The sequence below is a fragment of the Eumetopias jubatus genome, unplaced genomic scaffold (assembly GCF_037043125.1).
Source record: "Eumetopias jubatus isolate StellerSeaLion01/CBP00866 unplaced genomic scaffold, mEumJub1_p1.0 scaffold_5, whole genome shotgun sequence".
NCBI classification, from domain to species: domain Eukaryota; kingdom Metazoa; phylum Chordata; class Mammalia; order Carnivora; family Otariidae; genus Eumetopias; species Eumetopias jubatus.
The window spans coordinates 123,916,540-123,933,661 of NW_028274811.1; the positions used below are offsets into that span (position 1 = coordinate 123,916,540).

At 48.8% G+C, this 17,122-nt stretch overlaps 1 protein-coding gene across 3 annotated transcripts in view; it reads right to left on the minus strand.

Moving 5' to 3' along the window:
- EGFLAM (EGF like, fibronectin type III and laminin G domains) overlaps positions 1-17,122 on the minus strand; it is a 185,071-nt gene that overhangs the window by 11,580 nt on the left and 156,369 nt on the right. For 2 of the 3 annotated variants that reach the window (XM_088023705.1, XM_088023703.1), the window contains 3 exons: positions 12,706-12,822; positions 10,054-10,234; positions 2,183-2,261 (listed from right to left, as the gene is read on the minus strand). In XM_088023705.1, coding sequence (XP_087879831.1) covers positions 2,183-2,261; positions 10,054-10,234; positions 12,706-12,822 — 377 coding nt within the window. Of the gene's footprint in view, positions 1-2,182; positions 2,262-4,976; positions 5,001-10,053; positions 10,235-12,705; positions 12,823-17,122 lie in introns of all 3 variants that reach the window. The other variant, XM_088023704.1, reaches the window with a different exon arrangement.

Genomic DNA, 17,122 nt, shown 5'->3' on the forward strand with positions numbered 1-17,122 from the left:
ACTGCCCAGCCCCGTCAGAGAGGATCCTATCACACATCACTGGCCTGGGAGAAGATCACAGTTCAAAATTCAAAGTATGGTTTCTATGGAATGCACATACCTTTGGCACCATTGTAAAGCTGAAAAATCGTTAAGTCAAACTGTCATAACATGGGGACTATCTATAGCGAACAGTGGAGGGGAATCTTGTCTAGGCTTCCCAGAGCCTGACCTGGGAAGACAGGAAGAGATCAAGTTTACCTTCCCCATTCAGGGCCTCAGAGTGAAGCAGGGAGAAGCAGGGTCCATAATGGTGACTTTGCCACCAGGCCCGGTGCAGAGAATCCAGCCCTGGCCCACTCCCTAGAGACCTGCTTTTTTCCATCTTTTACTCCAGGCTCCTTCCTTCCCTCACTTGCTCTGGATACACCGATTAGTGTAAGCCAATCATAATGGTTCCATTTCTCTTGCAGTGATTGGTTTAGGGGTGGGCACGTGACCATATTGTTCAACGACATAAAGGAAATTTATCAGAAGGATTCTAGGAAAGGTTCTTTTCCTTTAAAAAAGAGTTGCATGAAAAAAATTTTTACTTCCACTGGATATTGCCCTGATGTATAGCCATTTTACGAGTGTCTTATGGACAGCTGTCTTATAACCATGGAGGGAGTACCCCTGGAGAATAGCCTGAGGATAACAAGGCAGAAAGATGGAAGAGACTTAGGTCTTTGATGATAGAGTTGAATCTCTGAATTAATCAATCCAGGAACCAGTCTAAGTCTGCACTGCTTGTTACATGATCTAATAAATGCCCATCATGTTGAAGACATTTGAGCTGAGTTTCCTGTTACTTGCAGCCAAAGGCATCCAACGGAAACAGACCCTGATCCTGACTTTTACTTGCAGCTTCACGCACACGCATATGTATGTGCATGTACACACATGTACACAATTGTTTTGGTTTGGGGCCCTGCACCTCCTATTCTCACCAAACCCCTCTACTCTCCCAAACCACCTGGTGCCTTGTACTAAGCCCCAGGGGACTGAAGACTTGGGCCCCTTTCACAGGCCTTGTTTTCTGGGGACTGAATGCCCTTGCATCCTAGGGGAGAAAGGGCTGAAGAAGGAAGAAGCTTTCTCTGGGCCCCATGCCAAGACAACCTAGATAAATACAACATGAGATTAAAGAAATGAAGTGATGTCCGTCTGGTGTGCGTTCAGTTACCAGGTACATCCAATGCCCTGGGATTTCTCTCAACCACTTTTGTCCCTTGAAAATCTCCCAAACTCATCTACCCTAAGAAGTGGGTGCCTTTAGCTTAAAGCTTTGCCTTAGTCTGTTAAGATGTAGTCGACCTGAAAAGGAAGGAAAATTCTAGAAAGATAGTGCTGGTGGCAGGGTGGGGGATGGCACCCTGTAAACTACAAAGAACCAGAAGAGGAAAAAGAAAGAGAGAAGGGCAAACTGAAAGCACCCCCTATGAGCCTGGCTAGGGTGAGGACTGCCTAGGACCAGTCTTTGCCTTGTGAGCATGCGATTCCGAATCAGGAGCTTGGACGCCAGAGCAGGGCTGGAGCTTCTGCCACCAGTAGAAAAAGCCATGGCTAGGACTTGGGTATCTCCTTGGACCAGGCTCTTGTATCCACATGAGGAGAGCTGAGAAGCCGCTCACTGAACTGGCCAGAGCCTGAAGAGGACCGTGGAGCTTTGCAGAGGAAGACACAAGGTAGCGCGTGGACTCAAAGACTGTCTGGTGGCCACGGGGGCACTTCCACTGCCGGCTCCAGGCAGGACTGCACACTGTGGCCGCAGGACAGTGTGGAGCCAATTGCCCGGCCTGGGCAATCACACTTAGAACCCCGGCTTGGGGTGTGTCAAGTTCTCACTGCTTCTCAAAGCCCCAGTATTGGAAATCCCGGGGCTGGGCATGCTCGTCTCTCCAGGCCCTCTGACCAGAAATGGTTTGGGTTGTTTGTAATGGGGTTGTCTGAAAGGCGGCACTTTTCAAGTTGAGTATTTTTGTCTGTTTGTTTTGTTCTAGTTCTATGTCTATTTTGTGCCCCCCCCCCGCCAAAAGACCATGTCTCAATGGCCTTCTTTGAGAATTATCTTCTGGCAAGTAAGATAAGGAAAAGTCCTGGGAAAGACTTCGAAGAATCGACCCTCACAGAGATAGGGAAGGTGCCCACTGTAATTTATTACCTCTTGAGGATATCTGGGTTGTCATAGACCAGGTAACTACGGCCCATAAACTGCGGGATCTCGATGGCTTCTGTGATGGCTGAGATAGAACAGAAAATGGAGGTTACATGGTATTCAGCTCTCTTGACCCCAGCCCTCAACCCCAGGGCAGGAAAATACAAAGGAAGCCAGCTCCTGGAAATGGGACATTTAACAACTTGTCAGCCCCTTCCTCTTGTGTGCACACACACACTTGGCCAGGTTTGGAGCTGCCTGTCATGGCCTGGGGTTGGTGTCTCCCTGTGGTCGCCTCCCTGGGGCTGGCTGTCACTGTTATTGGCCTCAGCACTACTGAGAAGTCTTTGCAGTGTGTTGAAACTTGAACTGTGCCCAATTATTCTTGGAAGCCAAAGAGCAGGTCGTGGGCCATGTGGGGAACAGCTGGGGATAACCCTAGATATTCTCCAAGGGAGGCAGAGAAAACAATCCCCAAACAAAGCCCACCAGGATTTCATGATCTGAAGCCAATCTGCCCCAGGACTCCTACTTCTTCAGCCATGACCTCAAGAGACTGGTGAAGTAGGCGGGATAAGGCTTTGGCTCGTTTTTTTTACAAATCACCTTCCAGTGTCATGTTTTACAGGAGCTTCACCATATTCTCATGGAGTAGCAGGGAGTATGGAGGAGGGCTGGTCATTCCCCTTTTATAGAAGAGGAAGCACAGGAATCATCAAGGATTTGCCCAAGATCACACAGCAAAGAGAGCATAAGACCATAAACCAGAAGGGCTCTCCTCAATTCTGGCCCTCAGCCCATATTTGACTTTCCAGTATCTTAGAAGTATATTTCTTTCTTCCTAATGTCTCCTCCCCTTGTTTTCCTAAGGAATCACCCTTTTCACACAGCAACATCTTTCTCCTCTTTAGAAAGACACAGGAGTGACCGCTGAAGGAAATTAAGATAGAATGAATCTCATTTTCAAAGAAATGTGCAAAACGAGAGAGAATAAGTCAGCTTATAAAACCAGTTAGAGTTTCACAAAAATATGTGGTTGAGGCAAAGAAGACACTGAGCTGACTCTACACCCAGGGGAGAAAATGTATAATTATTTGATACGAATGAACAGTAGGAGAGTTTAAACTTCTAATTATGAAAAGAGAAAGAGAGAGAGAGAAAGGAGAGAGGTAACAGCAAACCCCCAAACCCAATGACATTGAGTCCCAAGGATAACTTCCTCTGTTGGCAGGTCACCAACAGCAGGTTCCCACAATGTTTTCATAAAAAACAAAATTAAAAAAAGGAAGGAAGGAGGTAAGGAGGAAAGGAAGGAGGGAGGGAGGAAGGGGGGAGGGAGGGAGGGAGGGAGGGAAGAAGGAAGGAAATAAGAAAAGCAAAGACAGACAAGTGGAACTTTAACAATTTGGGAGGTAACTCTGAAGAAACTGCTTTAGTGCTGACACATCTCAGCTCTGATCAGGGGGCTGCCAGCGCGGGGCGGGGGGGCCACTGGAACCAAGAAAGGCTCTATCTGGTGCAGTAGTCCCCACTTTTTCGTGGGCTTGCTAGCCACGCTTTCAGTTACTTGTGGTCGGCCGTGGTCCAGAGGCAGATGATCCTCCTATCGTCAGAAAGTCAACAACTGCCCAATACTAGGTCACCGTGCCTGCGTCACTGCTCACACTTCATCCCACCGGACAGACATTCCATCTCACAACATCGCCAGAAGGGTGAGGACAGTCCAGTAAGATATTTTGAGAGAGAGAGACCCCAGTGACATCACTTAGATTCCATACGTTGTTGCAAGTGTTCTATTTTATTATCAGTTATTGTTGTTAATCTCTTACTACGCCCAACTGAGACACTACACTTGGTTGTAGGTGAGCACGTCCAAGAAGAGACAGGGAATATACAGAACTCTGTACCGTCTGTGGTTTCAGGCATCCGCTGGGGGTCCTGGCAGGTTCCCTCCCCGCAGATCAAGTGGGGGAGGGTGACTGGAGCTTCAAATTCTGGCCGCCCCACCAGCCTCTCTCCCTTCTGGTTAAAGAGGGTAAGAGGAAGGAGGGAGGGAAAGGAAGGGAAGTAGAGGGAGGCAAAAAGTGCGATGCAAAATAGCAGGAGCTGAGGAGAAGAACAAAGGGGCGGAAGGAGAGCGAGGGGAAAGGAGAAAAGAAGCTGCCCAGTAAGGAAGGGAGAGCCAGGTGCCTAGGGGCACCTGGGGGAAGGGGAGGGAGGGGGTGGGGGAAGCAAGGCAGGGAGGGAGGGAGCCCGAGGAGTGGAAGTCGAAATGAGAGGGCCAGAGAAGAGGGAAAAGGGGGCTTGTAGGTGGCAGGCAGGCCCCTCACTTCAGGATAGGAGTGCCCAGGAGGGAAAAGGAGAGGGTATCCAAGCTGTCAGAGGAGCGGTTCCCAGAGCTAAACCTAGCCGAGGCCCCCCCCGCCCGGGTTTGGCTCACCCCCAGGGTGAGAGGCGCAGGCCCTGCTGTTACTGGCCATGGGCGTGGGCCTGCTCCCTCGGACTCCCTGAAATGGTCAGAACATGCTCGTCCCGCGTCAGCGGGGCACACAGAGAGCCTCTGCGGGGTCTGTGTGAGCCGGGCCCAGCTGCCTGCCAAGCGGGGCTCAGGCGCTTCCCAAGCACCATCTCAGGGCTGGTGGCTCTACAGGGAGGATTCCCGCCTCCTCCCCCGTAGAGTGGCCGAGTCCCCCACCACTTACCCCGTTCCCCTCTGCATGCACTTGGCCTGCACGGGGTGCCCTCCCTGGCAGGAGCCCAGAGCGCTTTCGCAGTGTCTCCTGAAACGTCCTGTACTTACTATTGAGGCAGTGGTTCTCGCACTCTGCCAGCCGTCAGCATGGAACAGAAGAGGGGAAGTCGGAATTCCACAAGTCACTGGAAACCAGCTTTGTTTCCCCCATAAAGCCCTGAGAGGGCCCAGCCGGTCCTCTCAGGGGAATGGGAATAGGAGTCCCACAGGGATGGCTGGAATCCCTCTCAGCACACTTAGCACCAGCTCCCCTCCCTAAGTCTCTACTGCATAGTGGGGGTGGGGGTGGGGGGGGCAGACAGAGCAGGGATGTGTCTGTCCTCAGACACTTCTGAGGCTCCCCTGACCTTGAACTAACAATCCCCATTTATTCCAAACCTGGAGAAACAGTTCTTTGCTGAACAGTTACTTACCTTGTCAATGATTATTACTTTTCTTGCCTCTAGGCTATGCGTGAAAGAGGAATGATAAGCCAGCCAGCTGCCTCTTTTCTCTCTGTAGTGGAAAAATATCCCCCCAGTTCCCACCCCACCGGCCCTCTGCAAGATTCCAGAGCCCTGCTCATTCTGTGATTAACAAAGGGCGGGGGAAGCCTCCAGAAAGGACCCGACTGAATATACAATGGTGAAAATATACTCACTGCAGGCAGTTTATCTATGGATAAATATGAACTCTGTACTAGAACATTAGAGCTGGAAGCGACCATCTAGCCCTTTCCAGCCCTTTGTAGTTTATTTAAATATTGTAAACATGATGATATTTTATCCTAACCCAATTTTTTCTACATCGTCTTTTCTTCTGCGGCAAAGGCACTAATCAAAAAGTGTTTTTGTCACGTCTTCACATTTATACCTAAAAGACTGTGCCATCTGCCGACACAAAAAAATACCCCGATGAATAGCAGCCGCCAAGCCAGGCAAGGCAAATTTTCCACCTGAGGGACTTGAAATTCCCAACAGACTATAAGGAGTTGATGGAGTGCTGGCTCGTTCTTACAGTTACAGGACCCCAGAGAAGGAAGGGCCTGGGGGGGCTGTAACCTGACTTTCCCAACAGCATCCTGATGGATGGCCGCTGGGCCCAAGCAGCTCCTTCATCCACAGGGTAGCACCCTCCCTTGCAGGACAGTTCTACTTGGTCCAGAATTCGTGGTTCCATGATGCTGCCTCCGTAGCCGGAGTAACAATCACCAAATACCTTCCCAGGACCAGCCTTCAACCCTCTCAGGATCAACATCCAGGCTGAACATCCCCACATTGTTCCATTATTGAATGATACAACGTGCTAAGGAAGAAACGGTCCCTGTAGTCTGCATAAGGAATATGCTGTATTCATTTGTGTTTTTATATACTGAGTTTTCTTAAATTATGGCCTGTGTTTACTGAAGCTGTTTTTTCACACAGTGGGACCAGAAAAAGTAACATCATCTAAATCAGACCTCCCAAGGTGCTGTGAATTGACTAAATACAATAGAAAATGTTCGAAATGTTGTGTTTGTGGAAGGTGTGCAATGATGAGGCAAGACCGGATCCTGCAGGACTGAGAACCGTGGGCCCAAGGCCGGCTCGCTGTCAGTTTGGAGTGCGGAGCAGCTCTCCTCCGCAGAGAAACACCCCCATCTAGCGGCGTGATGGGTCCTGCACGCTCCAAGTCCAAACTGGTCAGTAATGCAGGGAAGGGAAGGGTGGACAAGGGCTCAGAGTTCTTTCCCAAATGGCCAGTGTGCTATTGGCTGGGAGAAGCCCTGGGAGACAGCTGCATCCTCTATCCTCGTCTTGGGACACTCAGATCATAGCCGAGGTGCCAGGAAGCCCCCCGAAGAGAGAGCTGTGTAAACTGGGGTTACTCGGGATTACCCAAGCCTACCTGACCACAGACCCCCACTCCCATTTTGTGTCTGTGAACGTATGTTGTCTGTCTTTGCATATGTGCTCAAAACAGCCATTGATATTTCTTAGAACCTAATTTTGTACATGAGCTTCGTGAAATTCTGCTTTAACTTACTAGTAACTTACTTAGATACAAGAACTCTGAGGGACCGGATGCAAGATGGGTAAATTTGGATGAGAGTAGAGCAAAAGAGAAAAGAAATCCCTAAGGATGGGGCATACCTTTTCCGAGGAGGGAGGCCCTGGTAACACCCTCCTGGGGCGATGAGAAGGGGGTCTCAGTATTGGGGTGCTCCATGGGGTGTCTAGATTTAGGTAGCAGAAGGCACCTGAGAGTGAGAGCCCCTAAATGGGAGGGCAGGGGACCACCGAAGTCAGGCCTTATGATTTCCTTAGGCATCTGCAGTTAGAAGTAGGAGAACTGGCTTCTCCTGGCCTGGTGGGTTCCGCAGGTTGGGGCGGAGAGGTTCGGTTTTCCATAGCTGCTAGTGCTATAGGGAGCCCACAGTGCCCCGGGGGCAGTGAGGAGCTCAGTGGGAGCTCGAGGCGCACTTCTGTCTGGGCTCAGCCTTGCAGGGACAAAGGGGGAGGTCCCTAAACCACTGTGATGGTCTGGGTGTCTAGACCATTCCAGGATGGGCCAGAGTTTCTGGTTCCAACCCTCCTGTGCCACCAAGAGGCGAGAAGAGGTGCCAATCTCCCAACGAGGGCCCTAGTGGAAATCACCTGCGTGCCACAAACTCCCTGACCAGGTTAGAGAAAACCAGACTCAGCAGGGACCCCCAGAGCTAAATTGCTGGCGGGGAAGGTGGTATGGATTGAACAAGGCCTGGCGCTGGTGACTTCTGCAGTGTGGGTTGCTCAAGGTAAAAGGACCACTTTAGCTTCCGGAGGGGAAACTAAGAGTAGGTTCTTGCTTTTGAGAGATGATCTGGTTATCGGGGAGGGAAAAAAAAAAAATCCAAACTTTTAAATAGAGGAAGCTATGTGTCACCTTGCTGGATGGGACAAGACACCCTCCTGTCTACCTGTCAGGACTCATCCTGACAACCAAGGATGGCTTCTGAGCATTCTTGGTCTCTCCCACCAAGAATCTAACCAAACTTTTAGAATGTTCTTCTGTGTTTCTGTGGAATAGTATAGCTGCCCACCTCTCTTCCTTCCCTTTCCAATCCTCACTCGGGACTAGATGCTCACGCTGGTATTACAGCAGTCCACGTGACAACTGCATGCCACCGCGTGCCCGTTGGGGCCTGGAAAAAATTGTCCTTAATGGCCCTAACCTGCGCCCAGTCTCCCATGAATGCTCTCAAGCCATAAACAGGAGAAGAAATGACTTGCTACGGGCCACGCCCCGCCCCCCCCCCCCCGACGGAAGCCTTCCTAGAGGGGTAACAACTGCCGTTTGGGTAGAAGCACTATCTTTATTTCAAAGCATAAGGAAATACTGATACAACACGAGGGGAGCTGATAGTCGACCTGGGTTTTACTCTGGGCTCGAGCCTAGCATGTTCCAGAAAAAGAGGCCTAAACGCCCCCCAGATCCCCCCGCCGCTGTCCACTCCCTCGGGTCGTGCCAGGAGGTCCAGGCCCTCCCTGGAGCTCTGACTCTTCAAGCTGGTGATACTTGCTTCTCACTGAACCCGAACCCACAGTTATGGAGCTATAAACGTGAGCACTTTATATCTGTTACGGCTAATGTTCTGCAGCAGAAAATGAGGGTTAACGAGACCACAACTTGTCCTGCCCTTCCTCCTCTAATTCTCAAAGCTAAACGTTCATGTAAGCCTTGGGCTTTATATATTGACCATTAAGGTGAGCATTTAAGGCAGGAGGAAACCTGAATTGCCTGTGGTAAAGTTGGAGACCCAGGAAACTCAAACACTAATGTGTGAAATCCAAACTCAATTTTCCAAACAGAATGGGCTACTCTTGAACTGAATCTCCGCAAGTACACGCTATTAGCCAAACAACAATTTGCTTGTTAGAATTATAATCGGGATCTTTCAGAAATGGATCCATCACTCTTCTTCAGAGGTTCATCACTAGGGTGAGCTATGTTAATAAACATATTTCTTATAATTTGCCATGCAGTTTTCAAAATTCATTGAAATAGAATACTATGCAGGCTGCCAACCAGCAAATGAGCATTCATACTTCCCAAGACTGCTGCAAAACAACTTCTCCTACTATTCCATACACCGCAGCATCTACCTGTAACTGACCATCTTCTCCTAAGCCCTAATTCTGATAAAGTTAAGGAACCTGGAAACAGATGGGAAAGAGAGAGAACACATCCCTTCACTTAGGCTCACTGCCTTATTTCTTTTTGTTTTTTTTTTTTTTTTTAGTTTGGCCTGATGCATTTTTTTAGTTCCCAGGCAGGTGAGGCCATACTGATACTTGAAACAAAAAGATCCAATGGCCCAACATGACGACCATATACTGGTAGGCCTCTTCCAGACACCAGGTCCGTGGCCTCTGTCTCCCTAGGGCAGGTGGAAAGTTCCATCCAGTAGGGACTCAAGGCCTGTGACCTGCTCTAGCTTTCAGACAAGGGCGGGTTGGAAGCTGAGTAGTTCACAGCAGGTGTAGTGGATTTTCTTTTTCTCACCAGCAACAATAATGGTGAGTACTGGTTGAGTACTTAATAGGCCTTCTCCTCAGGAATATGCATCACCTCATTTAATCTATGCTACCACCCTCTGTGCTAGACACTATTGCATCATTATTCCCATTTTACTGATGAGGAAACCCAGGCACAGAGGAAACAGCATGAAAAATAACACTTTACAGAAGGTTATGTATCCTTTAGTAGAATTTATATTTTTCTGTACTGGGCAAGATTTCTCAGATCTCTCCTTATTGCCTTCGCCGGTAGGGGTCAACACAGTTATCAGCCTATAAAGCCCAGGCATCCACCTATCAGGATAGGCTCTGGGCATGGCTCAGAGGCAGGCGTCGCGGAAGCCCCCCTACACGATGATTTAACCTTTCGAATGCTAGACCATCAGGGGATTCCCAGGGAAGACGCCCCACTGTTACCGAGGTACTTCGGCACTATAACTCTTCTTTAATAGAATGATTAACCATGTGACATGCCACCTAATATGTTCCTGAACTCATTGCCCAAAACCACGCACATGGCTGTCCCGGGATTCCCAGCCCCTCCCGGAAGGATCTGTCCCCTGTGCTCCCGGAGACACAACTCCCCCCCGCCCCAGCACAGTGCCTACCTTTCTGGCAGTGCAGCCCCTCGAAGCCCAGGGGACAGTCGCACTCATAGCTCTCCTTCCTGGGCCGGCAGCTGCCCCCGTGCGCGCAGGGCCCCGCCACGCAGGGGTGGGCTGCGTTCTCCACGTTCACGCCCCGCGTGAAGTCGTGCTTCATGTGGATGGTGCGGTCGTTCAGGATGATCTGCAGGGGACAGAGGGTCAAGACGTTCAGGCACTCGGAACACATCTCTGCAGTCTGCTAAAGCCTCCCTCGTACCCGCACCTGCACGACGCGTGCTGAGGGAGCTTGCGTAAAAGAGAAAGGGTCCAGATCCGGTTTTTATCGCCTTGTAAAAGCGATACAGGAACCGAAGTGACTACCTGTGGCCCTTGGGAGAATCTGCAGAGAGGAAAGCATCCCCTGGCTCTGGAAGATTCCAGGGGGTCATAAAGAAGTCCCATTAATACAAAATGAGAGTTCTCAACCTGGCTGCCTGTTAGAATCGCCTGGGGGACTTTAAGAAATGTACTGATGCCGGGGTCCCATGCAGGTCAGTTGGATCAGCATCTCTGACGGTGGGATCCAGTCAGCAGTCACTTTTAAAAAGCTTTCCAAGTGATTCTAAAATGCAGCCAAGGTTGAAAGGTGCTGCTGTAAAACCGAGGAAGAAAGAATACAAAACAGGCAGGAATCAAAGGGGGACTGATGGCTGGCTCCTGGTTGGCGGTGGGGCTGGGAGAAGCTTCTCCCTGTATTGCTGTGTTCTTCTGGCCAATGGTCTCCAGGGAGTCTACAGCTACATCAGCTGGGACTCCCCGATTGTCCCACCCACTCCTCTACCCTCGCTCCCTGACACTCTTGGATTCCCTTCCTCTCCACATCCCCTTCCCCACCATTAAAAAAAAAAAAAAAGAAAAAAGAAAAAAAGTTCTTAGTACTGCCATGCAAATTCACGGACAAGACAGCTCCTTTGCCATCACCCCCTTTTACCTGCAGTGGGGCTCTAGGAAAAATGATGAATTATAGGGAGAAGTTACTGGGCTTTCCAGCCCCAAGTAAATGATGCAAATGTTTTCAGCCCTTGACTTGGAGAGTGTGTTTATTTTGAGCTGTGGGTGTTTCAGTGTCATGCAGGCTTTGCAGAACCTGGAGACGGAACACCTCTCAGAAAGACCTCTGCCCTGCAGGGGGTTCTAAGAGGTTAGCCATGGTCTTTCCTGCCACTAATGCATGGTTCCACAGGCTTGCCTAGTCCTTGGAGGGTGTCGGGAGAGTTGGGAGAACACTTTTTTCCCCCAGTTTTGAATCTTACAAGCTGCGAGAAAGTAGCCAGCATCCTTCTATACTCATCCCCTTTTCATGCTCCAAGTGAAAGACTGTGAAACGGAGTCATACGTATTTGAGACAAGCCAAGATGCTACCGTCCACCGCAGGACATGGCACAGCCAATGACTCAGCCCCTGGGAGGGGAGGGTGGCCTTTCCAGGAGGTGAGGAGGAACGGGTTATGTGTGTTGTGTGAAGGGGAGAGGGGCAAAGCCTGACAAAGGTGGGGAGGGAGAGTGAGGCCCCTTAGCATCTCAGCTTGCTTTCTAAGTGAGAATTTCAAACACACGATTAAACATGGCCAACCCCGCTGATGGGGGCCATGGGCTAAGCTGAGGTGTCACTGACATCACTGTTCAGCAACACAGGGAAACACATCAGGGTCAGCAAGTATTGCCTGGTCCCTTTTGTGGGACCCACGCTGGGATACCAGAGAAGGACAGAGCCCCGTGGGGCCTTTCTGAGTGCCCGGATGTGTAAATCACGATAGGACCGCCTTTCACTGGCCTCCTTCATTTTACCCTCCCTCATGCTTCATGCCAAGGCTAGAAAGGATCAGTGGCCCACCGCCCACCATTGGTTGCTAAAGGAAAACAGGAGGAAGCTGATATCCAGGAATCGAATATGCCTTTCTTCAAATCTTTTTTCTCCCAGGGTTTGGCGGTCCTGGGAATCTGGTTTTGTGAGTCAGCCTGCCTGTCTGTTACAGACAAAACATGTTATCATAACCAGAGAGGTCACGGGCAGCCCCAAGAGAAGGAATAACAGACAAATAGGAGTGCGGTCAGTGCCCTGTATCTTTAACTAGCTGAAGCATTTTTTTTTTTCTGAACCTTCTACGGAAGGATGTCTTCATCTATGCTCTTAAGAGCTTGGTTACATGATTGATGAACAACAACTGCTAACTTGCAGGGGTGGCAATGGGGGTGGAAGTGGGGATGGGGGTTGGCTCTTGACTTGAGCCGACTGCATAGTAACCCCAAAGAGAAGCACAGAGCCAAGAGTTGCTAGGAGACTCCATTCGCCTCCTTCCCTTTGCTAGAAGCATCTGCGGCCACCTGATGCCTGTTCCCTCCCTCAGCACTGCCCGGATCCTCTGGTGGATTGGCTGTAAAGATTCATCTTCATTGAGTTGCATTCATGGAGTGTCTGCTGGACAGAGGCCCTGGGGCAGAAGTTATAAGAAAGTAGGGTTGGAAAGCTCTGTTGCTAGCCTTAAAAAAAGAAAACCTCAAAACTTTCTCCAAGCTTCTTTTTTGGAGGCATGGGATTATACCGATCATAGTTCTCAATTCCAACGCCAGTAGACAAGGTCATACAACAAACACGCACAAATAAAGCTGGTACCTTCTGGATGCTCCCACTAAACGGCATCAGGATGCCCGAGTTCTTCTTCACGTCATCATAATTCGGGACTCCACCAATAAAAATGTCCGTGTTGCACTTAATCTGTGTGAAGCCTCCCTGCCAACAGAGTAGACACAAAACACGGTATAGCTTCAGAAAAGATAGTCAAGACTACCAACTGGTAGACCTAGTACCCTGGGGACTCACCCCAAAAGGCTGGTGGGACTTCCACATTGGTTTGCATTGCCACTTACCCCCTGTTTGAATGTCTGTAAGTATAGTAACCTCTCTGAGACTCTGTTTTACCATTTATAAAATGAGAGCCCTAATATCTACTGCAGAGAGGTGTCATAGTGCATGTGGTAGACTGCATGACTGCCCACCAGTGTTCAGCACTTCTCCAGAAGCACCCCTCTCCTTACAGGAAGATCAGCTCCAATCTATTGATCTTGAGTGGGGCCAGGTAACTGGCTTCAGTCAGTAAAACGTAGGCAGAAGAGAAATGAATCACTTCTGCACGGAAGCTTTCAGAGCCAGAAAGGGGGGCTCACAGTGGACTCTCAGCCTGGGTGTCAGATTCAAGCTGCACCTGACCAGGGGCACCTGGATGGCTCAGTTGGTTAAGCATCTGACTCTTGGTTTTGGCTCAGGTCATGATCTCAGGGTGATGAGATCGAGTCCTGCATCGGGCTCCACACTCAGCTGGGAGTCTGCTTGGGATTCTTTCCCTCTGCCCACCCCCCAAATAAATAAATAAAAAATATATATATTTTTAAAAAGCTGCACCTGACCACGGATGGACATGTAAGTGAGAAATAAGCCCTTACTGGAACTGCTGATATTTTGGAGCTGTTTGTGATTGACGCTGGCACAGTCTAGCCTCTCTTGGAGGCTGAGATCCTGCTTACTTAGCACTTTGCCCACAGTTGGATGCATAATCAGCATTCCTGTCTGACCAGCTATTGTTATATTAGGCAGTGGTAAAGAGAGAACCTCTTTAGGCCAAGAGAAAAGGAAGGCGTGGTGGGTGGGAGGCATTCCTTCTTATCAACTACAAAGGGTAGAGAAATTCTTCTATCTTCCAAATTCTGAGAAAACTTCCCATGTTAGCCCCCAGAGGTTTCCCTGTTACTGGTTATTTCAACAGCCTAAACTCTCATGCGTGGGCTAGGCATTAAGCTGTGTGTAATATTTAATGTTAACTCCTTCAGATATGAGCTGTAAGCAAAAAGTTAAAATGTTCTAACAATTAGAGATACATTGAAATTTGAGATCTCTGTGATGAATACTCTTTAGGTAACGTAAGTCAGGTTTCCTCTTACTTATGGTAAAAAGAAATATAGATAGTAGCAGCATTTAGTCATTAATTTAACCAATATTATTGGGCATTACTGTGTCCCAGGCACTAAATGCTGGACAAACAAGAGGAAATAAGGAAGACCCGGTTCCTGCCCTCCGGAGGCTTACACAGGCAGGTGGGATTAGCTCAGCAAGGACTGTTCCGGTGACTCTGGATGCACATGGGCGGGGGGTGTCCCATATCCTGCCCTAGACCCAGAGAGTCGGTGAGGTGGTCGAGGAAGAGTCAGAATTGTAGAAACTGGCCAAAGTCAGGGCTTGAGGGGAAATAGTAGGTATAGGGCGGAGGCAAGGAGGGACCAGATCCTGCATGCATAGAAATTTACCCTGTACCCCAAAAGCAGTGAGCTTTACGCAGAGAGAAAATAGTCCTATCTGTGTTTTAGGCAGATCACAGGCCAGAGGGAGGAGAATGGATATGGCTCAGGTCAGAGTAGGGAAGGGGAGACAGGGAGGGCAGAGAGGAAGGTGCACCATCTCAAGGGATGCTCACAGTGTTCAGGTGGCCAGGTCCAGCCAGGTAACGGCAAGGAGGTCTCGACTGGAATACAGACAGCACAGCCTTCTGTCAATAACCTTCGGGCAGCTTCCAGGGTTCTTATTTAACTGGCCAGGGGTTGGGGGGAGGCGGTGCTCATCAAAGAAGCGGAAGAGCTTTCAGGAATTCTAGTGGCTGCCTGGAATACTGCCCCAGACAGCAGCTGTGACCACACACCCACAGGCACCCATCACTGTCACGTCTTAGCTCTTACCCAAAAGTTCAAATCGGCTAATAAGAAGAAAGGAGGAAGGCTGCAGGGTCACAGGGATTTCAGAGAAATAGGCTGTTTTGAAGACTGAGTTATAGTTGTATCCAGGGAACGGGACCCGGCCTCCTGGGGTGAGATCTGCTTCCTTTTGGTTGTTCATCAGAGTCCTCCCCCACCTCCTTCCTGTTGACCAGAGGCAGGCCCGCAGCTGCCCCACCCATGGGGAACCGCAAGAGAAAAGCAAATAGACCCCACCAAAATGAGGCTTCGTGTCTAGATCTGCCACTTCTATTTAGCTGGAAGTGGATGGAAAATCTGAGCAAAGCCACTGGTTGGGGTTTTCTGGAGCCCTCAGAAGCACATCCCTTCTTTAAGTCTGGCTTAGACTCAACCCTGGACTGTTGGTATTTCTCAGCTGAGCAACCCAAGGTTCGGTTCGGCTTCAGTGTGGACACTTAGGAGCCAACGTCGTGGGTTAACCCCCAGAAGTGTTCGCTAACCCCATCCATCTCTAAGCTCTAAGACCACTATTCCTAATACCATTGCTCTATAACCAAAAGGGTCAGCCATGCCTTTGAACATGGTATGGGCAGCTAGCTGGGGGGCAGAAACCCCCCGGGGAAGATGTGATTAAGGCTCAACTCACTGAGATCAAGCATGGGGACTTCCACTCCTGTCTTAGCGCTACCTCAAAATAAACAAACAAAAAACCACCTCACATGTACCCAGAATAGCTACACCTTTACCCACATGTTTATATTGCTTTCCAGGTGGGAGCTGCACTCCAGCTTCGGTCTGTTCCAAAAGCCAATAGGGAGGCACTGGTTCTACCATACTGGTTTAATTCTCATTCTCTGATATGGTAGCAATAGAAATTCTGAGGTATGGTTTTTACCTTTGTGTTGTCTCTTCCCTGTAGAATTCCAATGGTACATACCATGTCCTGAAGAGTTCCTTACTTATAATCAAAGGCCTTAACCCTACTATCTTCAAATATCCCCATTCTGAACTTTTGTTCCTTTGGTACAAATGTTTGTAACTAAGGTCTACAGAGATACAATGCTTTTTTGAATTTATATTAAATCAACATACAGTCAAGTCTATAGCTGTGAATTTCTACTTCTATCTTGGACTAAATTCAGCTGTTAGAATTTTCTGGCTCATACCAGAAGTGATTCCTGTTCTCCCTTTAAAATCCATCTCCCTCCCTCTCTCCCTCCCTCCCTCCCTTTCTTCCTTCCTCCCTCCCCCACTCCCTCTCTGTTTCCCTTCCTTCCCTCTCTCCTTCCTTACTTCTTTCCACAAATACATATAGAACACTTTCTAAGTTTGAAGGGTGCTCACCTCTTGAAGCAGAACCCAGTTTGGGACTCTTCTAATCCTGAGGAGGTCCTTGGTTCTGACAGGACCTCCCACCACAGAACATATGTGTTCTTCCTTTTTTCTTCTTCACCCCAATACCTCTTTCCTCACCAAAAGTCTCTTTTTCTTCCTTTTCTTTTTTCTACCAATCCATTTTCTTATCAGAATACCCACATTCATTAATGTCCTCTTTAAATTTGGAGATGTACAGAACAAGGACTGCTGGGAATTAAAATAGTAGAAAATCTAAAGTCCCCTCTGTTTTAGGGGGACTAAATTTTTTGTGTGTAAAGAATCCTAGTAGATTATAATTTAAAACAAATTTCTCTTATCTCTTCTTAAAAATATTCTTTTCTTTGGACATGGCCTTAGAAACAAAATCATGGATGAAAGTTATAAACTTGAGTAGAAATTCTGTGCTCTGAGGTCACAAGAGTACTCAATTAACTAATAATAAGTCAAGCTGTGTAGTGTTAACCAGATGCCGGGTACCATTGTGTTTTATATATATAGCTTTTCTAATTTGCACAACTCTGTGAACTAGGCCCTATTATCATCACCATTATCCCCATTTTATAGATGCGAAAACACAAACTTGGAGGTCAAACGACCTATCTGAGTTGACACTACTGATAAGTAATGGAGCTAGATCGGCAACCCAGGAGCCTGGCATCAGAGCTGTGTTCTTGTCAGGTGTGTGACCCCCCCACACCGCTGCCCTGCCCTCCAAGTCCGTGTCCTGACCTACTACATTAGGCACTGACTCGAACAAAGGCAGGGATTGGTGGTAGGGGTGGGGGTGACAGGCAATTTTGTAAATGCCAGACTCGTATTAGCTCACTTAATCCTCGCAACAACCGTAAGAGACCTCCCCCATTATTACCCCATTCACAGCCGAGGAATAGAAATGTTAAGTAACTTGCCCAGTGGGGAGCTTGGGTGTAAAT